Genomic DNA, 26,769 nt, shown 5'->3' with positions numbered 1-26,769 from the left:
AAGAGCGTTGGTCAGTGGCCGTTGGTCATGGCCTCCGCCGCCTTACGTTCGAACACCCTACTTCATCCCCGCCCGGGAGGCTTGACCGCTGCTCTGCCAACGCGCACGCGGCACGGAATGTCAAAGTCCAATGAATTCAGAAAACCTTTGAACTCCACGACGTCAACGTTCGAACCCCCAATTACCTGCTGTAAGCCGCCCTCGCAGGTTCAAACTTCTGAGTCTCTCTCTTTCTCTCTCCTCGTGCTTTGGATGATAGTTTGGGGCTGCCCTCCCGCAAAAGGTAAAGGAATGAATCCCCGAAAGTATGATGTCATTTCGGATAGTTGATTAGTCACTGCTCCCAAAGAGACGTGCAATGATTCGTTGAGTTGGGACCTTGGTTGGTGTATCTAACCTTCGTTGTGGGCGAGTCCTTCTCTATGCGCCTCACGCCATGGGCAGTGCCATGGGACGCAACGCCACGCCATCCATGGGCCGAAGCCGCTGAAGCGAGGCTCATGGCACATGGCCCCTGCAATCAAGCTATTGTGCCAATCTAGACGGCATAGTCCTCTCGGCCTCTGTTCTCCACTCCGTTCGACTCTTCTTCCTCCTCCTTCTTTCTCCTCCTCCTCCTTCTTTCTCCTCCTCCCTCTTCCTCCTCCTCCGCTCTTCGCCTCTCTCCTCTCTCACCTTCTCGCTGACGAGACAAACATCACGTCTGGACTCGCGGCGAGCGTAATCTGCACGGCGATTTACACTCGCAGAAACACCGTTGACAAGTTTACAAAACTCAAAATGTTTTCCACCAAACTTTTTGCTGTCTCACGATTTGTGTATAACGGAAAATTGTCGGGCACAATGATTGATTCCGGGAACGAAATCAATCAAAAACTGGACAAGCAAAAGCTTTTGTGTAGTGGCCGTCTCTGTCGCTGTGCTCCGCCTCACCGCGGGCACACGACAGCTCACGGAACGCACGGAGCGCGGCGCACGGATCGTGCTCGCTCTGCCAACGCGCACGCGGCACGGAGCTCTAAGGTCCAGTAGGACAGGGCAGACCTTTGAACCTCCACGACGACAACGTTCGAACCCCGCAAGAACTTGCTGTGGTTGCACGCGCTGTCGCAGGTTCAAACTCTCTGTCTCTCTGTCTGTCTCTCTCTCTCTCTCTCTTGACTTTTGGATGAGTCAGGGTGCTGGCCCTCCCCGGGCGGCACGCTGAGTCACTCGTATCACGCATAGGTGCGAAGGGTTCGGCAACAAGTCGCAGGCCTCAGAGGCACGTCTTCGACTCTTCGTCGACGTCTTCGTTGGAACCTGGCCGTCCACGTAGGCCTTTACTGATGCGTCTAATTGATTCCCGGCCGGCTGCACCACTGTGCATTACGCATGGCTCCCCTTGTCCACGTGGCCTGTCCGTCCGGGCACGTGCAGGTAATCGGTGTGCGTGTGTGCGAGCGCGTGTGTGCGTCATAGTGCAGATAAAGGCACTTGAACACGAAAACGTGTCGAGCCCTAACAGAAATTCACGCGATCGGCTAGACGAACCGAAAAGTTCATTTTCTTTTGTGTTTGGTTCTAATTTGACGGCGCGCGCGGTGTGCCGGGAAGGTGGTTCCACGAGTCAAACTACAATGTGAGGCGCGGAATTTGTTGAAGCGGGAAGCTGGGCGTGTCCGTCGTGCGCCCCTCCACGGGCAGGCAGGCAGGCAGGCAGGCAGGCAGGCGGGCAGGCAGGCAGGCAGGCAGAGGCAAGCGGGCAGGCAGGCAGGCAGGCAAAACTGACACGCAGGCCGGACGTCCCCCATATGCCCTTCACACACACGCACACACACGTATCCGCACACACCGGCGTCCAGGCAGAGAGGTGGGCCGGCGGGCCTGGCTGAGCCAATTTGGTATATTTCGCGCGCCAAAACGCGCTCTGAACGACGCAACCCGCGCGCACCCGGCGGTGCCGTCCTCTCGGATAGAGACGCGCTGCTCGGCGAGAGGGCAAAGGAAAGAAAGAAGTTGGACAATGTGTGACTGTGTGAGTAGTATGTCGCCTCGCGCCTTGTGGCCCTATCGCGACATGGCAACACAGTTGCAAGGTCTCGGGGCGGGCAGGCGCGGCACGGCGCGGCACGGCGCGCCTAGCCGAGACAGTCAAACAGTCTGGTGACCTGACACTCGGCCCCGCTGCGCCCGGGCGCTTCCCGGTTCAAAACCGATAAAATTTCGACCATTCACCTCCCTGAGCCACACACTCACACACACACGGCCTGTCGGCAGTTTTACCGCCGAAGAGCGTGGGCCGCGAGATAGGAGCTCAACGTTCATCTCGTCGTGCCCAGGCCGTCCGAAGTCGTAACATGCGCCGCCGCCGGCCCGGCCAGCGGCCCAGCGGGGCTCCTGCCAGGATCACCTCGTTCTGTTTCTGTCGCAGAAGATTCGGTGTTCGGCCTTTGATTCCTGCAACGCCGCTTATCGGCTGGTTGGTGCACGTGCCGCCAGTCGGAGGGGCGTCGTCGGCAGTGCGAGAGAGACAGAGAGACTGGCTGATAGCGCTGCAGCTGCCTCTCGTGCCGGGTGGAGCCCTGGTGCCGTCCCCGAACTGCAACGTGAGCCTGAACTGGGATCCCGATCGCAAAATGCCTGCCAATGGGGCGCCACTACCCCTTCACCGTCCAGGGGGCCGCCGGGCCGCCACTCCCTGCAAGCTTGTCGCTAGGCAACACCAAGCAGTGTGCAGCACCGTTAGGGCAGATTACATCCGACTTGGAGATTGTCTGGCCGCCCCACCGGAGGGGGGAGGGGAGGGGCAGGGAGGGGCCCTGAATTATGCATCCTGACCTGCAAGCCGCGCTGAGCCTACCTGTAGCCTGGCTCTGTCTCTCTCGCACCGCGACGGAAGGACCCGCGAGTGCGAGAGAGACGGCAGCGGCCTGCATGCAGCCTGCGAGTCCCGACCGCCGAGTAAGTCCCGGGGTTCGAGGGGCGACCGGGGCGCCTCCCCCGCGTCCCCGTCCGGAAGGCCCCCCCCCCTCCCCCCTCACGCACACACACTCACGCCACAGCCCGCTTCCCCTAATGCAAACTGCATGCTCAGCTCGCCGCATTAAAGATGGACGGAATCTGCGGAAGAAAGCAGTCAGGGCGGAAAAGGGGGGAGGGGGGGGGGAGACAACAGGTGCCCCCCCCTTAATAAAGCACACATGTTCCAAAGTGTCCTGCACACGCGTGCACGTGTCGCGCGACATGGATGCAGATTAATCACACACACACACACACACACACACACACACATCCCACACGGTGGTTAACCAACACGGCGACCGACGCACCCCTGCTGTTGGATAATCCAATTATACTGCGATTGCGGTTAGGTTAGGTGCACCCTGGCAACGAAGACGCCTGCAGCAGACTGCACGTGCAGAAAGAGTTGTTGTTTTTGTTTTTCCAACTTCCGTCGCAGAAGCGTTAGCGCGTTTTGGCGCGGATTTTGTGGCGGCCTTGGAACGCGCGCGCGCGCCAGGGCGCAGCTTCCTCCGCGTCCGCGTAGACGGCGTAGACGGCGTAGACAGCCCCGCCCCTCCCCCGCGCCATTCAAAAAGACCGCCGCCAAGCAATTGTGAAACCTCGCGTCGCGCGCGGTGGAAAAAGAGCGGGCATATGCGGCACAAGTTGGCAACCAGGGAGACCGCGATGGGAAATCATAAAAAAAAGTAAAAAGAATAAAATAAAGGAAAATGAAAACGTTGGCGGCGAATAAAAACGCGCGCGAGCTGAGAGAGCTTTTACGCGCTCTCAAGTGCCTCGAGGCAGGTGGATTTGCGAATTGCACGCCGGTGGAGTTTCTCGCCATCGTCGCGTGTTGAGCCCAGCGAATATTGGTTCACGCTTCAGCCGAGTTGGGATGGAAATGGCGATGTGTTTTGGTACTGCGTTCGCGATAAGCTGGAACGCTACTGGCTGAAACGTTGGTCGCACTGCATCGGGAGCGTTTTGATGTTTCCCTTCCGCCGGTACAGAGCGCGAGCGTGGGGCTTATGCTACCCTTACTGTTTTGCAACGAAAGCGGAGAACAAAGGAAGTTAGTCCGACTGTGCCGGGCCAGGCCTGTGTGGGGCCTCCACCCCCGCAGCCCCCGCGGCCCCCACAGCCCCCGCAGCCCCCTCCTCTCTGCCCCCGAGCCTGCCCCCCGGTCGCTCAATCGATACCGCCGCAATGCGAACTAGGTCATTATTTCGGCCACAACCACCGCCCTACCAGTGCCCTGGACGCCCTGGACAAAGGTCTTTGTTTGAACGAGAGGCGGAAAAACCTCCGGGTGTTGAGTACGTACTGAATTAATTTGATAATATGTTGATTCCGGCTCGATATTTGTATCCCAGTTTATGGCGCTCCAAAATTGAGCTGCACGCCGGTCGCTGTAAAATACACGACTTCAAACGCACGAGGCAGGGCGGCACCAACCGCCAGCCTTCAGAAACAAAACGTTGGCTGGTCAAACCGAACGCCGACTGCGGTCAAACTGAAATCCCCCGAGACCAAAGTGACTTTGATGGAGCAAACTAACGTTTCTTTGATATCTTTTCTCTCCGAGATGCCCCATCTCGTCGCTCATTGGTTTCCCTCGATGAGGGGCACCACCACCACCACCAGCACCACGGCTGCGGGGCTGGCTGGCTGGGGGCCGCGGGGCTGCTGGCAGTGCCATGGCTGTGCCGAGGCCGAGGGCAGCCGAGGGCTGCAGGGCTGCGCGCACCCCCCTGTTCGGCCCCGGCTCGGCCCCAGCTCGGCACGCCCGGCCCCTCAGAGCTGCTATCGACCGTCGGTCGGGGCCGCGGCCGGCCGACCAATGGCAGCGCGGCGCGGCACGGCACGGCGCGGCGAGGTGAGGGTGGGTGGCGGCCTTACGCCCTGGTTGAAGCTGTCCATGATGGATGCTTTCCGGGCTGCCGGAAAAAAGGCGCGCCTGCAGCAGCAGAGGCTGAGCAGCGCGCTTCATTCCGGAGAGCCGCAAAATGAACCCGCGCGTTCCAGCTTCGTGCAGGGCTGGTGCGTGCTGGTGCGGCGCCAGGTGCCCGCGCGGCCCGCGCGGAGGTTCAAACGGTTGACCCGGCGGTAGCCGGCGGCGCGTCGTCATGGCGACGGGACGCCGCCCCGCTCCTGCGCTGCCGGTGTCGCTCTGTCTCTCTCGCACTCATGGGGCCGCAGGGGTGCGAGAGAGACAGAGCGACCAAAGCAGGGCTCGGAGTGAGCCCCCTGGCCAGGTTGCCAGTAGGTTGCCGGCTACTCGAGGCTCGGGTACCGCCGGGTACCGCAGCCGCAGGTACCTGCTCACTCCGGGTGACCGGGCGACCGACAGACCGCGCTCAAGGACAAGCCCGGCAATTTGGAGGTGGGATAGACAGAGAAAGAAGAGGGCCTATCTCCCTCCGGCGCGGCGTGCCTCCGCCACGCTCCGCCATGTCCGTCGCGGCGCTACCCGCCGGTCTGCAGACTGTTTTCGTCGCACCGACGGGACGCCCCGCGGGCGCGAGAGAGACAGAGCGGCGAAAACGACTTTCGGAAACGGTCTGCTGGCCCAGTGTAGGAGCAGCGCGGCAACAAAGAAAGAGACTGGCAAAGCAGAACGAAGCGAGGAGGCTTCTGCTTGGATCCCTGGGTCGCCCTGTCTCTCTCGCTCTCATGGCTGTAGAGGCGGGGCGCCGAAACGCTGATCGAAATCGCTCGGCTGGGAGGCCGGCCGGTAGGGTTGCCTACGCTGCGCGCGCTGCCCGCCTGCTCACGACATTTTTGACACATTCCTCGGCCGAGCCGGAAGAACGAAGAGCCAGCCGCGGGAGCGAGAGAGAGGGATGACTGGATGGCACACCACGCCCCGATTTGAATAAATGGCAGGCCTGGGGCTGGACGCTAGCGACGCTAGCGACGCTAGCCGCGCTAGCCGTCGCTTCGGTTGGCAACCTTGACAAGAGGTGTATGCACGCCACGCCGCGCCACGCCGCGCCACGCCGAGCCATCCGGGACTCGCGTGCGTATAATGGCGAGGGAGAGCCGAGCGAGCGCAAGCGAGCGGCGGAGCCAGGCGGAGCGGTAGCATTATTGGCAGCCACTGCTGCCAACCGCGCCACTTTTATTTTATTTTTCGTTTTGCCATTACTGGAAATGAGCGGCATTTTTAATCCCCGATGTTACGCTGGCGCGCTGCCTCATTGGCGCCAAGTGCCACAAGTACCTCCTCCACTGGCGGACTGGGGGGGAAACGAGGCCTGATTGACAAGGCACGCCAGAAGCGGCTGGATTTGGAGTTCGGACAGGCAGAGCCCGGCAGAGCGCGTCGCGTTCGATACTTACGTCCTCCTTTTTTCCGTTTTAGTTTTCTGTTTGTTTTTTTGCCGCTCGTACAGTCGGGCTGCGTACAGTCCCAGGCTGTGCAGCAGCTGCCCCCAGCACCACAAACCGCAGAGTGCAAAAACAGCGCGGTCGGGCTTTACCGCGGGGCCCCGGGCTAGCAGTGTGGCGACGGGCGGAGCCGCGAGCAGCGGTCGAGGTTTCAATCCATTACTCGAAAGAGAACAATCCGGCCCGGTGACAAATCCCGACGAAACTCATCGTGCACGACCCGGCTAGTCGCCTCTGGTACCTAACCTAACCTAACTAACGGTTAGGTTAGTCGTGTTTTGTATTTTGCTCTTGTGATTGCTGAGTGTTTGTGTATTTGAGAGGTGTTTCCAGTAGAGACGCCGGGGTGGTTACGCTGCGCCAGACTGGTCCGGCCTCCGGTGCCTCCGCTGAGCCCCGGGCATCTCTGGGGCATTTCTGGGGCATCCCCGGGTCTTCTCCCGAGCTTTTCTTCTCCGGCTCAAGTCCTGCGGCCTGTCTGAGCCCCACGGAGCCTCAGCCCCTCGGCCCGCACAATGGTGACGCCCTGGAGCAGGAACAGAACGAACAGAGCGGGACAGGCTGAGTCCGAACGGTGCGGTTTGCGTCGTTCTGTCTCCCTCGCACTCATGAGGCGCCGGGCAGGGCGCTCCGAGAGAGATAGAGTATACGCCGCTTCGGAATGAGTCTCGGGGGCCCCGAGGGGCTCTCGCAGAACGATGAGGCGGACACCGAGTCAGTCACCGCGCACGCCGCACACCCGGACGACATTCGGGGCGTCTTCTGCTTCTTCTTCTCCTGCTCCTTCTCCTTCTTCTTCTCCTTCGTCATACGCGTGCGGCGGCCAAATTGATTTCCAAGTGAATTTTAAGTGGCGGATCTCCGCGCGCCACTCCGGCCGGCTTACCCGCCCCGCCCTGCGCGCCGCCTTGGGTCGGCGGGATGGTCCTGGATGGGGGTTGGATCAAGGTGGATCTCGTACACTGTAGCCAGCCCACGTGCCATCAAGCTCCGCGCTGCCCCGCGCGAAAGGCAACGCCTGCCTCCCCTCCGCGCGAAGTAGGTCATCGCGCAGGGGAGGGGGAGGGGGTGGCCCCTGGGCAGGGAAGGCGTCGGTGGCAGGGCCTGGGCTGGGCCTCGTTTTTCGATGTATATCGGTTTTCAATTCTATCGTTTCAACATCGGAATTTCAATAAGGTCCCCTCTGCCGAAATATTGGCACTGATGTTCCCACATCTCAATTTCCTTCTACTATGGGAGTGTCTCTCTGGGGGAGTCCGGGAGTGACTCTCAAAGTGGCTCTCGAAGTGACGCGTCCCTCCCTGCATGGTCGTCATAGAGGTCCTGCCAGGGCTGGCCTAGGCAGCCTAGGCTGGCCCCGCTGGCTGGGGCCTCAGGACGGCAGATACCGCACTCGACCTAGTTCCACGAGTGCGCGGGGGCCGCGGGGGCTGCGGGGGCTGCGGGGGCTGCGGGGGACCGAGTCATGCTGGCCCGGGCCATGCACAGGCGCAGGGCCCAGGGCCCAGGCCAGGGGGCGGAGCAGCAGACTGATTCCGAGACTCGTTTTCGTCGCTTTGTCTCTCCGCGGGGTGCACAGAAGCGAGAGGAGAGCGCGTTTGAGTTGCGTTGGAGGATTGATTCACCGATTCAGATCCGAAATGGGTTTATTTCTCGCACGAATTGGCCGAATTTGGCAGCGCGCTCTGGCCGCAGCGGACCGCGTCGCCAGCCCCCGCCAGGATCCGGGAAGCAGGTCACCGAGGGGGTAGAGGCCCGCGGGGTGGGGTGGAGGCGGGGGACGACGTCGTTCCAGCAGCGCGAACGACTTTCCCACCCCCTGCTGCACGCGGATGCCGAGAGTCGTCGCTCTGTCTCTCTCGCACTCATGGGGCGTTCCGTATCGGTGCGAGAGAGACAGAGCGACGCTATAACGACTCTCGGAATCAGTCGGCGTGGCGGCTGAGGGGGCTCGCCAGCTCCAAGCGCGCTGTGACCTGGGGCTGCTGGTTGCCTCGGGGGTGGCGTGCCGTGGCGTGCCGTGCCATGGCGTGGCGTGGCGTGCCTGCGGTGGGCCGTAGCCTGGCGTGGCGGCCCGGCCCAGCCTCACCGGGCGGCTGGCTGGCTGTCCCACCCCTACGGCCACGGTGTGGAGCCCCGGCCGCGGCCCGCCCCGCAGACTGATTCCGAGAGTCGTTTTCGTCGGCGTCTCTCTCGCACTCATGGGGCGTCCCGTAAAGGTGCGAGAGAGACAGAGCGACGAAAACGACTCTCGGAATCAGTCTGCTGGGCTGGCGGCCCTGGCGGCCCCTACCCCACCGGTCGATAGGCCTCGGGAAGCCTCGGTGGGGCCCTCGGCCTCGGCTTCGGCCTCGGCTCGGCCCTCGAGGACTACACCCGGCACCACCAGGGCGACGCAGGGTTGCCAATGGAGCCGAGCTGCCGCGTTGGCAGAGAGGCCGTTCCAAACTTTTTCATAATTCATTTGCAGCCACTCTGCAGCCCTGCCGGGGAGGGGGGGCTCCGTCCTGGGCTATGGCTGAAAAATAGATGGCGGTCGTCACTTTGTCGCGGGGCTGCAAGGCTGCAAGGCTGCAACTGCAGCGGGCCTCTATTTTAATCCGCCGTGCAAGAGGGTGGCCTCGGGCGCCTCGGCAAGGTGCACACTGCACTGGCTGCAGGCCGCCGAGCGCCGCCGAGCCGGCCGCGGGGCGTCGTGGCTATTTCTGCAGCGGCAGCTGCTGCAGACCGATGTGCGCCGTCTCTCTCGCACCGCTAGGCTACGCTAGGCGACGGTCCGCGAGTGCGAGGGGCACAGAGCGACGATCCCACTGCTCGGATCGGTTCGGAATAGCGAGGTGGGCCCAGGCCGGCCGGGACGGCGCTGGCTTGACCGCTCTGCCGGATCCGACTCCATCCCAGTCGAGTCCGGCATCCCGTTTTCAAATTTGCCGCCGCTGTCGGCGCTTTCCCGGTGCTGGGGCCTTGTGAGGACAGGGCGGTGGCGGCCACACTGGAGGGGTTGCTGTCGCCCGCAGCGGCCGGGACGCGAGGGGACTCCAAACGACGGCCAGCACGCCATCCACTACCAGAAGTGGGTCACCAAGTTGACGGACCCTCGGCGCCCTCCGCTGGCACGCCAGGGCACGCCCTTCCCCTCATGACGCCGCCAGCACTCCGCCGACGGCTTGCCGACGGCAGTGCGGGCAGGGCTGCCAGCAGCACGGCCACCATGGCGGAGGTGGCAGCGCGCCGATCTGGAGCATCCCCTCTGCAATGCACGCCGACGACGGGGACCACGGGGGCCGCGGGGGCCACGGGGGTGGGGCTGGAAGCTGCGGGGCGCGGCGGGGTGCAGGGGCGCCGGGCTAGCGCAGTGCGGCACCCCCTCCAACGGACCGCGACGCCCACACCGTGAGGCCGTAAGGGAGGCGTTGCTCTGGGTTGTTTAAAACGTAATAACGGTGTAGGACCGGCGGCTTGTCGATACTGTCTGCCTGCCCCGCCAGCCCCGCCAGCCCCGCGACACAGCCTTTTACTGCTGGAACTTCCGGTGGGCCGACGGCTACGCGGACGTCCCTATGGCCCTATGGGCCTATGGGCCCATGCGACGAGAATGGGCATAGTGCGACCTCGCCGGCACCGTTACTGCAGACTGATTCCGAGAGTCGTTTTCGTCGCTCTGTCTCTCTCGCACTCTTGGGGCGTCCCGCATAGGCGCGAGAGAAACAGAGCGACGAAAACGACCCTCAGTCTACTGCACCGTTTAACGACAGCCCGCCCTAGCGCGGCCTGCCGGGCCTGCCCAATTCTCAGTAACCTAGTTTCGGTGCGGGCCGCGGCGCGGGTGACGGGCGGCTTATGACCGGGGCCCCCTTGACACGGGACGGCCGGGCCGGCCGGCCGGGTAGACAAAGGACTGGAGCGGTCCAGGGAACGACTTCCCATATGGGCTGAAAGAAAACAGAAACATTTCCCAGCCACGCTGGCGTTCTAACCCAGTGGTTCTCAACCTTAGGGTCGCGACCCCAAGTGGGGTCGCGAAAAAATTTTAAGGGGTCGCGGCGAGGTAGCTGGGGTCGTGTTTTGGGCCGATTTTAAGCAGCCACTGCGTCTGATCCGAGGCGGGCATTTTGCTCCCTCAACGGGCAATTGGTCTTTGAACCTTCCTTTAGCATGCCTTTGTTACGGAGTGTGATTATCAGTCTTAGTTTGGGAGCAGTATTGTCTCAAAGTTTACCAAAACGGTCAGAAATGTCTTTGAAAAATCGTGTTTTGGGCCGATTTTAAGCAGCCACTGCGTCTGACCCGAGGCGGTATTTCGTCCTCCTTCAACGGGCAATTGGTCTTTGGACCTTCCTTTAGCATGCCTTTGTTACGGAGTGTGATTATCGGTCTTAGTTTGGGAGCAGTATTGTCTCAAAGTTGGCCGAAACGCTCAGAAATGTCTTTGAAAGACCGTTGTGACTGCGTTTTGGCCAACTTTGAGACAATACTGCTCCCAAACTAAGACTGATAATCGCATTCCGTAACAGAGGCATGCTAAAGGAAGGTCCAAAGAACAATTGCCCGTTGAGGGAGCAAAATGCCCGGCTCGGATCAGACGCTGTGGCTGCTTAAAATCGACCCAAAACATGATTTTTCAAAGACATTTCTGAGCGTTTTGGCCAACTTTGAGACAATACTGCTCCCAAACTAAGACTGATAATTGCACTCCGTAACAAAGGCATGCTAAAGGAAGGTCCAAAGACCAGTTTCCCGTTGAGGGAGCAAAATGCCCGCCTTGGATCAGACGCCGTGGCATGTTAAAGGAGGGGTCCCGTGGAGTCACGAAATTTTTCCTGGGGGTCGCGGAAATTTTTGGCTTCAAATTTGGGGTCGCGAGACGAGAAAGGTTGAGAACCGCTGTTCTAACCACTTCCGGGCACGAATGGCTCCCTTCGCCTTCTTTCCCGCGGAGCCACAAAAATACTAGTCCAATCCAGGCCGCGGCGGCGCAGACGATCATCGATGGGGATACGACACGATTCCGATGATGACTATGTTTTTAGTGTCAGGTCGTCATGGACTCGATAGCAGGCCGTGAGTTTTCCGTGGGGCCTGGCGGCCTGACGCTTTGCCTTCTGGTCCGGGTCGATACGTACAGCCCCAGCCGAAGCCCCCGCCGCCCCCGCCCCTCAGCACTCAGCCCTCTCCTCTCTCCTCCCCGCGCCCCGGCCCGGGCCCGGCCTGCAGGCCCATTGTTTTGGGGGCGAAGGTACAGTACGCTGTCAAGGAGCTCGCCGGGGGCGTGCCTCTGTTCTCCTGTTTCTAGGTGCATTCGAGAGGCCAGCCAGCCAGGCCAGCCCGGTCCGGCCTCTCGCGGGAGGCGCTCGCTGGGGCTGCGGGGGCTGCGGGGGCTGCGGGGGCTGCGGGGGTCCAGAGAGGGTGGCGCGCAGTATCGTGGCATATTTGTGTCGGTATTGATCGAAGGGGCACCAGTCTGGCACCAGCGCCACGCCGTGGACGCGGTGGACGCCGTGGACTCCGTGGCCACGGCGGCGAGCAGGCTGGGAGGCAGCCAACCTGTGCCTCCCGGACGCTGCCCCGCGGACTGTCCGGCCTTTGACGGGCTTTTCTGCAAAGTGGAGGCGGAAATCAATGGCACTCCCTGCTAAATACTTTTCGAGATTGTTTGCGAATAAACGGGCGGAGGAAAACCACGCCATGTTTTGTTCGATGTTGGCCACGTCAAACCCGTTAACTTTTTGGCAGTAAGTATGCGACGAGGGTTCGCCCAAGGCAGGAATCTGCATAGCCAGACACGGGTAGCAGGGCGTGGCACGGCGTGGCATCCGTATGCATTCCCAGACGTGACGTGGCTTCCTTCCCAAACTTTACCGCCTGGATCCCTCCAAGGAGGAGCCTCCACTGGCAAATCCTGGACCCGGTTCACGACAGAAACCCCCGATACAAAGTTGGTTATTTCGCTGCAGCCGGGTTTGATTTTACTTTGAAGGAGTGCGCTTCATTTTGGCGCTCGGATTACCGCGGGGGCTCACTCGGCGGGGCAGCTCGGGGCAGCCCCTCGCCGACTTGCCCCACTTGACGTGACGCGCTCGCCACTTGGGCGGCCTGTTTTAGTAGAGGGCTCGGGGCTTGCCTGGCAGCCTGGCTCGCCGTGCCGTGGCCCCGCTAGGCCCCGCTAGGCCCCGCTAGGCGCGTCGTCTGTTCATCGTGCCCGCCGTGCCGGCCGTGCCGGCGGTGTCCCGGTCGCCCCACACCCCGCCACGTATTGATCCATGGTGGTGCAGTGCGCTGCGCTGCCGCCCCCGCCGCCCCCGCCGCCCGCCCGCCGCCCCCGCCGCCCCCGCCGCCCCCGCCGCCCCCGCCGCCCCCGCCGCCCCCGCCGCCCCCGCCGCCGCCCCTCAGGGCGACCCGGCCCGGCCCGGGCCAGCGGCAGCCAGCGGCAGACGAAGCGAGGGGCTCAACTGGAGGCTGATTCCGAACAACGCCGTCTCTCTCGCACCTCTGCGCTGCGCTCCCCGAGGCGAGGGAGACGGGGCGACGAGAGCCGTGTTCGGGACCAGCCCTCTGGAGCCCGAAATTTTGTTCCAAAGCCCCGTTGCCAGGGCGACGGGCGACCGGAGCGACGCCGCCCTGCCCTGCCCTGCCCGGGCCGCACCGCGCGCCCCGCCGCGTCGGGGTGCGTTTGCGTTTTCGCTCGGCAGGCCGCGATCAAAAGCGATAGGATCGAAAAACCGAGAACCTGTTGGATTCTCCGCACGCGCGCTGCGGGTTCGGTGTTTCGGTGTTTCGCCGCGGGTTGGGTTTGAACCCGGAAGCGCCGCGGCGCCGACGGACGCGGAGTTTAGGGCCGCCGACGAGGGATTTGTCGCTGAGGCCGTCCTGCCGTCCGGGACTCCAGGACAATGGGCGAAGCGGCGAAGCGGCGGGGCCGAGGACATGTGGCCACTGTTGCACAACGCACGGCGGCACGCTCGGAGTTTGTGTGTGTGACTGAGTCTGTGTGTGTGCAATGGTCTAGACTGGCTCCATGCAGTAAGCATTGGGCAGCGATGCGCGACCGCCAGGGGCGCCTCGTTCTGTGCATAGGACATTTGCTACTGCCCGTTGTCCTTGGATGTCCTTTGTACTGCACTCCGAAAAAGGCGAAAACACGAAGGAAGGACTACAGGCGTCCCTGGTGCTGCAGTGGCTGCAGTGCCGTTTGCAAATCACGTGGGATTTCGTTTTCCAGCGTCCCCGCGGTGTGCTCGCCTCGTGCTCGCCTCGCCTAGCCTCGCCGCGAGGTCACATCACCATCGCCATCTCCCCACCCGCAGCTGCACCAGCCGCACCAGCTGGGCTGAGCTGGGCTTGCCTGGGCCCATTGGAGTCGACGGAGTCCCAGAGCAGAGGGCGGCGGAAAGCCGTGGAAAGCTCGGCACAACCAGTCGAAACGAAAGATTTGCAAAGTGGCGTTCGGCGTTCGATCCCCGGCACTTTCTCGCTGTTTTCATAGTGGCCGCCGGTTCATTTCGCCCCGAGTCCTCGGCGTCCTCGACGTTGTTCGGCCTGTTTGGCCGATCGTGACTCCGAGGCAGTCCCATCGTCCGCCACCGCCAGCACTGCGGTCGCCTTGTTTGGTCTACTACTCGGCGCCACAGTGTGCATTCCCTTGGCAGTGTAGTAATTTCTTCCCCGCTCGCCGCCAAATAACAACGACAATAAAAACGGAAAGAACGACGGCCGATGTTTGTTTACACTGCGAGAGCGTGAGTGGCGGGCCGTCGACGCGCGGGCCGCGGGGCGCACACTACAACACGTTCGTCTGTTCATCGTTGGCCGCGTACGCGTAGCCGCGCCTTGGCGAGCCGGGCCGCGTAGCCGCGCCTAGTCGTGCCTCACTCGTTGGTGGCTCGACGTGCAGCATGCATTCACGCTTAGGTTACGTAACCGCGGCTGGCGGGGCGCTGCGGCACTGCGGCTCTACACAGCTCTACGCCACCACACTGTGCAAGCCTAGCAAGGCCTGGCCGGGCCTGGCAAGGCCTTCAATGGGCCCCAAGTGCGGCAACTCGACGCGACGCTACTCCCATGGCCTCAACCCTGTCGCGGCGTCGGAGCCAAGCACCGCGACGACGATCCAGCAGGGCCGGGCTACACTAGGCCGCACTAGGCTGCAGAAAAGACGGCGGTACACTGTGGACTTGAGGCGAACCTGATTAGCCGCGCCCTGAAATGCAGCCATCAAGCGCAGCGTGGAAATTAGCGCGCGCGCCTTCCCTGGCGGCACTTGGCGGCGAGATTCATCGACGGGGAAGTCCCCAGCCTCGAGCACTCTGTCTCTCTCGCTCCCCTCGGGGACGCCCCGTGCGTGCGACAGAGACAGAGCGACAAAGCGATCCTCCGGTGCCGGTGGCCTGCCAGACACACTGCCAGACGCGTTGGCGACGCCGTCCCGCCGGCCACGATTTATGGACGACAGAGTTAAAGTTCGAGTTTGACGCAGGCAAGCGCAAATTAAAGTCGACCGCACACAAAAAAGGCGCGACTGGATCCGAAGAGGTTTGCCGTCTATTTCTAGAAGCTCGCGTGCATCTCTTCTGCTGCAGTGTGGCAGTCCCACTCGGAGCGCAGCGCGCTAGCCTCTGCTAGCTGCAGACTGATTCCGAGAATCACTGTCGTCGCGCTGTCTCTCTCGCACCTTTACGGGACGCCCACGAGTGCGAGAGAGAGAGAGACGAGATCGACTGGGTTGCAGCTGCTGCAGCTGCGGCAGCTCGCCTCGCCGCGACCTCCGTTTTTAGGTCAGTGGGTCGACCACACGTGGGGCTCTAGGCTCTAGGACCAGCCAATGGGAGGCTAGCATCTCCCCCCTCCCCCAAGCTCCCCCTAGAATAGCACGTGTCGAAAACGAAAAGGCCCCCCACTCTCCTCGCCGCGCCATCTCGCCGTCCAACTGACTCACTCACTCCTTTCCCGCGCGTTCCTCTAGCTCTCTCACTCCTTCTGCAACCCGCCAGGCCCGCCAGCAGACCGATTCCGAGAGTCGTATTCGTCGCTCTGTCTCTCTCTCTCTCAGTCACGGGGCGTCTAGCACAGGTGCGAGAGAGACAGAGCGACGAAAACGGCTCTGGGAATCGGTCTCCACTACACTCGCTGAATTCTCCCTTGCGTTCTCTAGCCTCCTGGCCGCCAGGACAATGTCGCCGGCCGTTTTTCGATTACAAAAGAGCGCGCTGGTTTGTGTTGTACGCCCCTTGCGATTGGCCGTCGTCCGGGCGACCTGCCCCGCGCCGCGCCGCGCCGACCAATCGGGGAGCGTGTTTCAAGCGGCCCGCCCTCGAGTACTTGACTGTTGACTGGCAGACGGAGTGCCGGTGGGGGTTGGAGTCGTTGGAGTTGGAACGAACGAACGTGCAAACCAGCCGAGGGGTTTGCTCTGCACGGCCGCGGGGCGTTCCGTGGCGTTCCGTGGCGTTCCGTGGCGTTCCGTGGCGTTCCGTGGCGTTCCGTGGCGTTCCGCTGGGGTGGCGGGGCGCGGCCGCACTGCCGCACCCGCGAGTAAATATTATGCAGACACGCGCGTGTGCTGCAGTTTCGGCGAGCGCCACACCCTACACTTCACCCTGCCAGGTCGGCTTCACCGGCACACCCCCTCGGTGCGCCCGGTACACTCTAAGTACGCCCCAGCCCGGGCGCAGCGCGCAGCAGCGCAGCCCCATGGCGCTAGTATAACGCAGCGCTGCAGGGCCGGCCGGGCCGAGGCAGGTCGTCGACCCCAGCCCGGCCGAGCCCGAGCAGTGCGAGCAGCACGTGTATCTGCCGTCCTTGCCGCACGCACTGTGCTAGCACACTGTGCACCCACCCCCTGATGCCTCGCGCTCCCTCATCGCTTCCTCGACTTCCTCCCCTAGCGCAGCCAGGGCGCAGCCAGCCGCCTCACTGCGAAGCGCGCCGATCCGTCTCCGTCACACTCATGGGGCGTCCCGTGGGGGCGCGAGAGGGACAGAGCGATCGTTCGGAAACGGGCGGTTGGCGAAGCTGGCGGAGCGGCGGAGCGCACCCCATCCTCCCTCTCTCCGGCGAGCTGGCGGGCTGGCGAGCTCCACCCCACCCTCCCGGGCCGTTTCGCCACCTGTCCTCGCCAGCGCTGCCGGGCGTCGCCACCCCACCCCACCCCACCCCGAGCTGCCCCGTGAGAAAGGTGCGAAATTCAGCTCCCGGCCGCGGTGCCGCGGTGCCGCGGTGGTCCTGGCTCTGGTCCTGGTCCCCAGGGCCCGCTTCGCCGGCTTCGCCTCCCTCCCCATACTCAGCAGTAACAAACTCAAGTGTAGCAGTAAAATGGCGGCTGTATCGTTCTCGGAACGACGCCCTAATTTAATCGCCGTCTCCTTCGCGGAACCCCTCTGATGCACACGTCGGCGAAGGAAGATGAAGCGGCGGGATAAAAAAAAAAAAACCGCTGCGGACAGGATTCGAACCTGCGCGGGCAATGCCCAATGGATTTCAAGTCCATCTCCTTAACCACTCGGACACCGCAGCTGCCTGGGACGGTCCCCGGCCGGGCGTGATAACGAGGGTGCGCTGCCGCTCCGGCTGGCTCCGAAGAGTCGCCTCGTCGCTGTCTCTGTCTCCGTCGCACTCGCGGGGCGTCCCGAAGGGGTGCGAGAGAGACGGAGCGAATCGTTTGACTGGCAGGCAGGAGCTGAGCCGAGCTCCCCGCCTTGCAGCCCTAGCGGCCCTAGCCCTGAAAGGAGACGAGAACACTTCCCTTGTCTCTCTGGCGCGGCACCGCGCCGGGGTCGCTCTCGGGCCTCTCGGGTCGATCGCAGTCTCCCTTCTCTCTCCCTCTCTCTGTCCCTCACGCACACGGGGCGACACGTGTAGGCAGCCGTAGGCAGCCGCGGGGGTTCGAGCTTCACTGTGCTTCGCTTCGATCTTGACATTACCTGGCGTTTCGTGTTCGTGCGACCAGTCGCGCGACCCCCTACCCTACCAGAAGCACTCGTAACTTCGTCCGGCGCAGCGAAAGTTAGTGCGGCGGGCCGCGGGCCTGGTGTGGGTCACGCCTGTACGCTACCTCCGGCCTGTCCAGGGGATGCGGATGAATGCGCCGACGCAAGTCTCAACCCGCGGACCACAGATCATACAAGGTCTTCTCGGAAAAGCAGTCGACTGGCGAAAGAGTCGACAGAAGTGACCTCGCGCTCCTTGCCGCTTCCGCGGCCGCGCGGCGCGCAGCTTCGAGTCACAGAGTCCCCGCGCGTTTCGGCGCTCACGGAGCTGGCCAGCACTGGACGCGGATTTGTCCTTTGCAACAAACAATGTATCGTCGATACGATACGCGATAGCGGTTCTTCATTGCGTATCGCGCTAACGCTAACCCCCTGGCAAAAAATTAGCGCGATACGATACGATAACGAATATCGTTATCGTATCGTCGTATCGACGCTCACCGATAAATTAGCGTTCCCAACCCTGCCTACCAGAAGCACTCGTAACTTCGTCCGGCGCAGCGAAAGTTAGTGCGGCGGGCCGCGGGCCGGTGTGGGGTCCACGCCTGTCCCAGCCTGCCCCGGCCTGTCCCCCAGGGGGTGGCGGCATGAAGGCGCCGACACGCAAGTCTCAACCCGCCGGCCAGCAGACTCATACCGAGAGTCGTGTTCGTCGCTCTGTCTCTGTCGCACTCATGGGCGCGCCGTGTAGGTGCGAGAGAGACAGCGCGACGAGAAAGGCCTCTCGGAATCAGACTTGCAGCTCGGTGCTCGCGGTGCATGTCCAGTTTCGCACTCCACCCTTCAGTCCCCTAGCTGCCACGGCCGCCCCGGCCACGCTGGCAGCCCTGGCAGCCGCGGCAACCCCCTCCCCCCTCCGCTCGATGGAAATTCGCCTGCACACTCATAGTGTGTCGCCGTCCCGTCGGGACTTGCGGTTTCGCTGCAACCAGCCGATAATTCGGTTTTCGAGGGTATTCGGTCGAGGCGCGGGTTTTCCCGTAATTGGCGGTGCAGGCCGCAGCGGGCCGTCGCTCTGTCTCTCTCGCTCTCACTTAGGACGTCCAATGGGTGCGAGAGAGACAGAGCGACGAAAGCGACTATCGGAATCAGTCTGCAGAGGGCCCGACTCGGGGATGCGGTCATGTTCGGCCTCGCCATGATGCGAGCCGCGTCGAGCTGCCAGGCTAGAGCCGCAGCAGCCCGGGCACGTCGCGCCGAACGCCGAATCTGGTCTCTAGTCTCTAGTCTGCAGCTCTGCCCTAATCAGGCCATGAGGGCCATGAGGCTGGAGCCGTGCCTGCGAAGCGGCGAAGCACTGCGAAGGCTGCCGAAGGGCTCGGCTACGCTCCCCCCTCCCCTCCCCTGCGCCCGCTTCTGTGGCTTCGTGGTCTAACGTTCACTTGACACAGTTTTCGCCAAATGATCTTTTTTTAGCGGTTTATTTCCGTCATCCTGGGACCCGCCTCGGCCGTCACGCTGCTGCCATCTGGCGGGCGGGCGACGAGCCGCGGCCGCGGGGTATGGACGGAGTGAAGGGGATGGCGCTACCCCGCGTCGAGGTGAAAGGGCCCCGAGCCGCGGGGTATCTGCGAGTGTTCGTGTACTCCTCGACGTAAGCGGACCTTTCGCCTTGCGCGAGGAGTCTGTCTGGCGCCTGGGGATTACCCCGCGGTGCAGTGGTTGGGGCTGCAGGGGCCGTTTCTCATTTCTCTTCACTAACATTGTAAATGGACTACAGTAATCCTAGTAAACTTTTGTCATTTTGTTCAGTTGCAGATTGACAGGGATAAATAAAGACAAATGGAATATTGTGATTTTTTTTTTAAATTTTAATAGTAACTATGTACACTAAAACATGTTGGGACTGGACCCCACTCAGGAGGCAGTTCAAAGCAAATCTACCTATAAATAATGTAATCACAGCAATCTAACATGTGCGAATAATAGCTCCACACATAATCACACTCACTTTCACACTCACAAACATACACATTTATATTTTTATAGGACGACACTTAATGCAGTACTTGATTGGGACAATTAATTACAAGAAAGGAAGGAAGGGACATCAAAGTGAGCTGCAATATTCGCACATGCCCAATTGCAAAATGTAGTGCTTTGTACCACTTAGAGAATAATGAGACATCAAATAAAATCACAATGGACACGAACAAATTGACACAGTATCAAACGAAAATTGAACTTTATACAGATTATATCACACAAAATATTCAAATAATACGAGTCAATTTGTCAAAGAAACATAGACATTTGAAGAACATAAATAAATACAACATGTCATTCATAGATTCTTTCAACATGTATAAATGTATACATGTATGCATTCACATACATAAACATATGTCTGTACATAGAGTTACAACATCCAATATGTAATCCAGAACATAGTCAAAAATATCAATTAAAATATTAATTCAGACTTGTTGAACAATAGCAGCATGCATCATCATACTCATCATAAGAGGCAAATTACGTTCACTTATTTGATTACATCAATGGTTCATGATTTCTGAAATTTGTCCCATAGATGCTGGTCCTCTTTTTTTGTTACCTTAACATAACTAGTTTCAAAGGGAAACATCAAGCTTCACACAAATTGAAACCTAAGCAATGTTTTAAGAAGGACAGTTTGTCAAATCTTGCATCTGAGAAGACATGATTACATCAAATTAATCAGACAGCAAATTAACTGCAGTCATACTAATAACAAAATAAGGGAACAGAGGATGGAATACGGAACTTCTAATGCAGTCTTAAGCACCACCATCAAAATATGTGCATCACAGTGGAATAACAGTGAACGTCTGGTAACCTAAACTTCTTCAAATGTAAGCCCTTCAAAGTAAAATAAATGATAAAGAAAAAAAACAAGACATTCACTTCACAGAAGTTACTAAACCACAATTAGAAACTTCAAGAACAGGAAATATAACTATATACACCAGCAAAAATCTAAGAACCAGCACAAAGCAATCTGCTTGGATTATCAGCAATTAAAAGGACGAACAAACCATTTGAAAAAGTTTAGATAAGAAAGATGATTGTGAAGCTATAGAGAGAAAGAATTCAGCAAAGCTGTTTCTTGACGGCGTGAACGTGGTCAGGCCTCTCACCACGAGCATGCTTCTCCCACATTCGCTCGTAAAGCATCTCCATTCCTTGAGCATACTTCCGGCAATCGAATAATGGGCTCTCTGTTCTTGTCAGCCATACTTGAGCCCTGATCGATTTCAAACTGAAAGTAAACAGAATATAATATTAGGATCATTCATTTCAAGAGTCAAGTAATTGGTGAAACGGAAAGAAAAGATCAACTCACTATTCACGATCAGTTCCCAAACGAATGGCAATATCCTGGTACTCCTGTCTTGTGCGAGCGATCAGCTCAGGAACACCCAGGGTGGCCAACTGAGAAGCTGCGACTCTTGAAGCAAGAGTCTCACCTAAAAAACAGCAAAGAATTTATTTTTTAAAAACAACAATATAACCAGAAGGAGAGGGGAGAGGTCAGCCTGCGAACAAGGTTTCTTGGCTCCGTACAAGCAATGACAAAAGGGCTTGCTACCTGGCAGGGTGACGACGGGGGTGCCGGTCCACAGCACGTCCATGCTGGTGGTGTGGCCGTTGCACAGTGGCGTGTCCAGACACACGTCGGCCAGCTGCCCGCGCCTCACGTGCTCCTCCTTGGCGGCCACGTTGCTGAACAGGATGCGGTTGGGGCCGAGGCCCAGGCTCTGGGCCGTGGCCTGCAGGTTGGCCTCGCCCACGGCCGGGAAGCGCAGCAGCCACAGCACGGACTTTGGCACATTCTTCAAGATCTGCGGGCAGCACAAGCAACGCGGGGCGTTAGGACGGCCTACGCTCCGACAGCGGCAGGAAGGGAAGATGACGACACACCACTGCGAGTGTGCATATACTTACATGGACCCACATCTGCAGCGTCGAGGGGTCGATCTTGTACAGCTGGTTGAAGTTGCAGTAGACGATGGCGTCGTCGGGCAGGCCGTACTGCTGGCGCGTCGTGATGACGATGCTCTGCGGGACCTCCTCGCCGGTGGCGGCCCGGTTGTTGGCCTGGGGCGTCGCCAGCCCGTTCTGCAGCACCACCCCGTTGACGGAGGTCTGCACCTGGCCGGAGGCGATCATGTTCTCGATGGGGGTGGTGGTGGGCAGCTCGGCCACCTTGAACGAGATCTCCCTGGGCTTGCCCTGCTCGGGCCGCACCACCTCACGGATCTCGTTCACGTCGGCGCTCTCCATGATGGGCGAGAGGTCGGTGGCGTTGATGACGGCCACGTTGTCGGGCAGCCCGTCCTTCTTGGGTCCCTGAGGGGAGAAAAAGCGAGTTAGCACCGCGCCGGGTCGGGGAGCGGAACACACAGCGCGCAGCGCCACCAACACAAACCTTGTCGGAGATGATGAGCCGCTCCTTGAGGTGGGGGAACATCTGCCTGTGGTCCCCGACGAAGTAGGTGTGGGGCATGAAGGCGAGCTTCTCGGAGTACTGGCTGGCCAGCTCCAGGGGGCAGGTCACCTCGTCGGTGATGAGGTAGTCCATGAAGGAGGCGCCCGACGTGCCGGGGTAGCCGAGCCACATGACCTGCACGGGGGCCGGCCGCAGCGCGAAGATCTCGTTGCGCGCGCCCTTGGTGTAGCCGTTCATGTTGACCAGGATGTGGATGCCGTCGGCGTGGATGCGGTCCGCGGCCTTGCCGTTGCAGGGGATCTGCGACAGGTCCACGAAGTGCTCCGCCTCGCGGGCGATCTTGGCGCGGAAGGTGGTGCCGTCGTCCGGGCTGATGGCGTAGCAGAACACCTCCACGTGGGCCTTGTCGTGCATGCCGGGGATGGACTGCATCAAGTGGGAGGTGGGGTGGTTGCCGAAGTCGGACGACACGTAGCCGATGCGCAAGCGCCCGTTCAGCTCCCTGGGGTACTTGTAGGGCGGCTTGTGCAGCACGTGGATCTGCAAGACAAGAAGGCAACGTCAGCCCCGCTCAAACAGAAAAAAAAAAAAAAAACATTTTCCGCACTTCGTTCCTCGTCGGCTCACCTTCTCGATGCAGAGGTTGGCGTGGCGGGCCGCGATGGCCCTGCGGAAGTCGTGGGTCAGCGGGTACAGCATGGAGTGGTGGGGGTGCACGGACGGCAGGCGGTTCTTCTCCAGCTGCTCGGCCACGATGCTCACCAGCTTCTTCATGCGGGCCTCGTAGTCGGTCCAGTCGCACACGATTTGCAGGCAGTGTGCCAGGTTGCAGTACGCGTCGGGGAAGTCGGGCTTCAGCTTCAGGGCCGTGCGGTAGGACTGGATGGCCTCAGGAATGTTGCCCGAATCCTTAACAAAAGATAGTTCAAAATCACATTAGTTTTAAGTATTTAATGGGTACCTTGCGCGGCCGATTCGATGCTCCAATCCTTACCTTGTGGATGGAGGCCAGGTTGCTGTGGGCGTCCGCGAAGGCGGGGTTGATCTGGATGGCCCGCGTGTAGCACTGCAGGGCGCCCTGGATGTCCTGCATCTCCTTGAGCGTGTTGCCCATGTTGCTGTACGCGTCCGCGAACGTGGGCTGGATGCGGATGGCCTCCTTGTAGTGCATCAGCGCCTCGTTGAGCTTGCCCTGCTGCTGCAGCACGGACGCCAGGTTGCTGTGCGCGGCCGCGAACTCGGGGAACACCTCGAGCGCCTTGAGGTAGAGGCGCGTGGCCTCCTCGATGTAGCCCTGCTCGCGCTTGATGTTGGCCAGGTTGTTGAGCGAGTCGGCGTGCGTCGGGCTGAGGCGCAGCGCCGTGTTGTAGCACTCCTCCGCCTCGCCCACGCGACCCTTCTCCTTGAGGGCGTTCGCCAGGTTGCAGTACGCGTCAGGGAAGTTGGGCTGCAGCTCGATGGCGCGCCGGTACGTGTCGATGGCCAGGTCGATGAGGCTGGACACCAAACAGACCCGTCAGACTCATCACGGAGGAGAGAAACTCTCCAACAAGACGCGTTGGGCGGGGCGAAGCGATCCCCGGAGAGCGCCCGGCGGAATGAGGTGGGCCGGCCCGTCACGCAGCCGAGCGCGCGAGTTGCCTACTCGCCGGGCGCTCTCCGGCGGCCGCCGGGAGCCGCGGCCGCCGTACACTCCAGTTCACTCGTCACTCACCCTTGCTCGTAGTAGACGCACGCCAGGTTGCCGTGGACCACGGCATTGTTGGGGCTGAGGTTGAGCGCCCGCAGGTACGCTGCTACCGCCCTGAAACACATGAGACACACGCCGTCAGACACATGGGCAGACAGACAAACACACACACACACACAGGGCCAAAGTGCAGCACAACACTGCCGGCCCTTGCCGGGGTACCTGGATAAGCCTTAGCGGTGGCGACGTGGCGGCCCTGCACAAAGCCGTCATCGGCATGCCACAGAGTTGGGGGGGGGGGGCGCCCTTGCCCCCGATATCCCCGCAAACGCCACGAAACCACCCCTCGGCCCCCTTCGGCGCGGTTGCCTTTCCGCGTGCGACAAAGAGGAAGGGGGGGAGAGGGGGGACGTTACGCCACAGGCAGACCGCAAGCCCTTAGCCTTGGATCGAGCACCCTTCGCCTTCGCCGCCAATCAAAATGCGCGACGACGCGGCCGCCTCGCCGCCCTCCTCGGGCTGGGGCTGTGGCTGTGGCTGTGGCTTGGGCCGTGGCAGGCCCGTCGTCCCGGCAAACAGCGACCCCCTCCCTCCCCACTGCCCCCGCTCCCGGATACGGCCGGACGATATGGGCCATGCCCGCCGCGTCGCCGCGCGGTCAGACCAAATTGCAGTCCCGCCCCGTCGCCCGTCCATTTGTTCGCTTTATCGTTTTACACTCGGCAATTGCGCGCGGCCAGGCTGACGCCGTCCGTCTCTCTCGCACTCGTGCGGGGGCGCGTGCGGGGTACGGGTACGCGTACGAGAGAGACAGAGCGTCGCCCGGAACGGCCGCAATACACTCGGACTCGGGTCGATGCCGTGCAAATGGGCAGACCAGGCCGCAACACTCGAGTTGACGGGGCGTGGCGTGGCGTGGCGGGGCGTGGCGCGACGCGGGGAGACACTCGAGCCCTCTTTCTCGGCCACTAGAAGCTCGCCCACCGACACGACCCTCGTCACACGGCGCCACTTAAGCCCCCGTCACGGCCCCCAAACACAAAACACTCACACCAACACACACACACACGTGTTACGTAACGCGAACATGGCTCCCTCCGGCAGGGCGAGCACATCGTGTGGGGCACGCCGGCGCCCCGCGTGGCCGCGGCCATGCCACGGCACTCGCGCGAGAAAACAATGCATAAATTGGGGGCCGGCGGGACGGGACACGTCGCGCTCTCTCACACCGCCAGGGCGCGCTGCCCGCCAGGCAGGCGCCTCCGTCTCCCTCCGTCCCTCCCCAAGACACCTGACACTCCGCGCTGCTCCGGCAATACAGCGGCAAAATGTGGGACGACTCCCCGGCCGCTTCGCGCGGCGGCCCGCGTCACAGGCCTTGGTATTCCGTCGGCAAGTCGTCTCCGTCTCCCCCCCCCCTCTCTCCCTCCAGCCGCCCCCTTCCCCCTAAAAGAACCGAGGGAGCGCGAGCGCGCCGCCAAAGGAGGAGGCAAATTTTACTCTTCACTCCGCCACTCAGCGGTGCGCGGCGCTACGTTACTGGAGCACCGTACACCAAACTCCACTCCCGGAGGCCACCTGTCTGCCTGCCCGTCTGCTCGCCGCAAGCCAGCAGCACGTGCGCCGCCCGTGCGGCCCACGCACGTGGCAAACGACCCAACAACAACAAAATGAGCAGAAAAACAAGAATTTGTCATTTCCGCGCGCGTGGTATCAGCGCCGCAGGCACGCGCTCCGCACGTCCCTCCATTTATCAAGCCTCTCCCCGCCCCCCCGCTCCCTCCCCCGGGACGCGCGTCGCGTCGCTCCACCGGCCCAAACGACCAATTCCGCGACAGTCCAGCTCACTGAATATCAGGGCGGCGGCCGTGGAAGGGAGACAAACGTCGACCCGGGCGGGGCGGGGCGGGGTGGGGCGGGGTGGGGCTCGCCAAATGAAACGACCCCCGCCCCGCCCCGCCCCTTATCAGAGCGCCACGCTTCCGACACACGGTGTCGCGCGGTCGCGCCTCCACCTAACCGCCGCCATCAACTCGCCCCAATCGCCCCCCGAAAAGCATTACGCTGCATCAGGCGGCCACCACATTTGCATGACCCGCCTGCGCCCTTCTCTCTCTCTCTCCCTCCCACCCTCTCTCTCCCCCACGGCCGGCGGCGCCATATGGAACGCGCCATTAACCACGACGCGGCTATGTCACTTCGCCCCGCTTGGCCCCGCTTGGCCCCTCGACCGGGCGGCCCGGGCCCGGCGGGCCGACCCAGCAACCAACCGGCGGCGGCCAGTTCGACAAGCCCTGACATCGGTGGGGACTCGCCCGTGGCGACGCGCCGAATATTGACCGCGCCGGCGATAGCAATCATCCCTTCACTTGACAACCCTCCCTCTCTCTCTCTCTCTCTCTCCTGTCGGGCCGCAGTGTTATGACACGCACACAAACGCGCCTGGCAAACACAATCACCATCGCACACACCCCCGCGGCCTAATTGCTGACACGAGGGCGACGACGGGGTGGTCGGTGGCGGGCAGGGCGATCGAACCGCCAGACAGTTCGAGAAGCGGCCGCCGCCTCCATCGCCGTCGAGGCCACGGAGACCGTCGGCGTGGCCGCGACGGCACCCGGGACCCAGGACGACGACGACAGGCCTGTGACCACTCACTGGCGGCTGCCCCGGCTGCCCCGCGTGGCCCGCTATCGACCGGGCCGCGCGACCCAACCTGGCCAGCGCCAGCGCCGCCCGCGCCAGGCCGGCACCCGAGCAACAAGTCGACGCCCCGCCCCGCCGAGCCCCGCCGAGCCCCGCCGACACCATGTCACCCGGCGGCAGCTTTACACGCCGCCGACGTATTCAAGCAGGGGGAGAAAAACGCGACACGCCAGACTAAACACGACGCCGGCCTCGCCCTCACGGCCTCGGCAGGTCCACGACGAGCGTGTTTCCACACTCCCCCCCGTTTCGCCAGCCCTCGGCCCCAGAACCACTCGGGGCGCCGACAGACCAGCGCCCCATAAAGGGGACCGGCGCCTTCGGGCGTTATGATCCACCGCCGTATGCCCCCCCCCTCTCTCTCTCGCACTCACGGGGCGCGCCGTACGTGTGCGAGAGAGACGGCGCGACGGGCTCGCTCCACCACACGCACACGCGGCGGCATCGGGCATCAAAGCGCATTCATCACACCAAACTACACATAAAAGCGGCCCCGTCCGTGCACCATCCGAGGCCGCTTCGGCCGCCATTCGCATCATGTCCGCCCCACTGGAGGCTGCCGGCCGCGCCTAGGCCGGAAGCGG

At 61.7% G+C, this 26,769-nt stretch overlaps 1 protein-coding gene and 1 non-coding gene across 3 annotated transcripts in view; both read right to left on the bottom strand.

Annotated features, from left to right (window-relative positions):
• Nucleotides 1-16,805: 16,805 nt before the first annotated feature.
• Nucleotides 16,806-16,887, bottom strand: Trnas-uga. The gene has a single exon. It is a non-coding gene; the product is annotated as a tRNA-Ser (tRNA).
• A 2,488-nt stretch (nucleotides 16,888-19,375) lies between these two features.
• LOC117639885 (UDP-N-acetylglucosamine--peptide N-acetylglucosaminyltransferase 110 kDa subunit) overlaps nucleotides 19,376-26,769 on the bottom strand; it is a 30,649-nt gene continuing 23,255 nt past the window's right edge. For both annotated transcript variants that reach the window (XM_034375836.1, XM_034375837.1), the window contains 8 exons: nucleotides 23,504-23,593; nucleotides 22,784-23,285; nucleotides 22,417-22,698; nucleotides 21,769-22,329; nucleotides 21,285-21,689; nucleotides 20,929-21,181; nucleotides 20,683-20,806; nucleotides 19,376-20,598 (listed from right to left, as the gene is read on the bottom strand). In XM_034375836.1, coding sequence (XP_034231727.1) covers nucleotides 20,430-20,598; nucleotides 20,683-20,806; nucleotides 20,929-21,181; nucleotides 21,285-21,689; nucleotides 21,769-22,329; nucleotides 22,417-22,698; nucleotides 22,784-23,285; nucleotides 23,504-23,593 — 2,386 coding nt within the window. In that variant the 3' untranslated portion in view covers nucleotides 19,376-20,429. The remainder of the gene's footprint in view (nucleotides 20,599-20,682; nucleotides 20,807-20,928; nucleotides 21,182-21,284; nucleotides 21,690-21,768; nucleotides 22,330-22,416; nucleotides 22,699-22,783; nucleotides 23,286-23,503; nucleotides 23,594-26,769) is intronic.

The sequence above is a fragment of the Thrips palmi genome, unplaced genomic scaffold, assembly GCF_012932325.1.
Source record: "Thrips palmi isolate BJ-2018 unplaced genomic scaffold, TpBJ-2018v1 HiC_scaffold_12, whole genome shotgun sequence".
Classification (NCBI taxonomy): Eukaryota; Metazoa; Arthropoda; class Insecta; order Thysanoptera; family Thripidae; genus Thrips; species Thrips palmi.
Note: the sequence above shows the minus strand (reverse complement) of the source record. Positions and strands in the feature narration are given on the sequence as shown.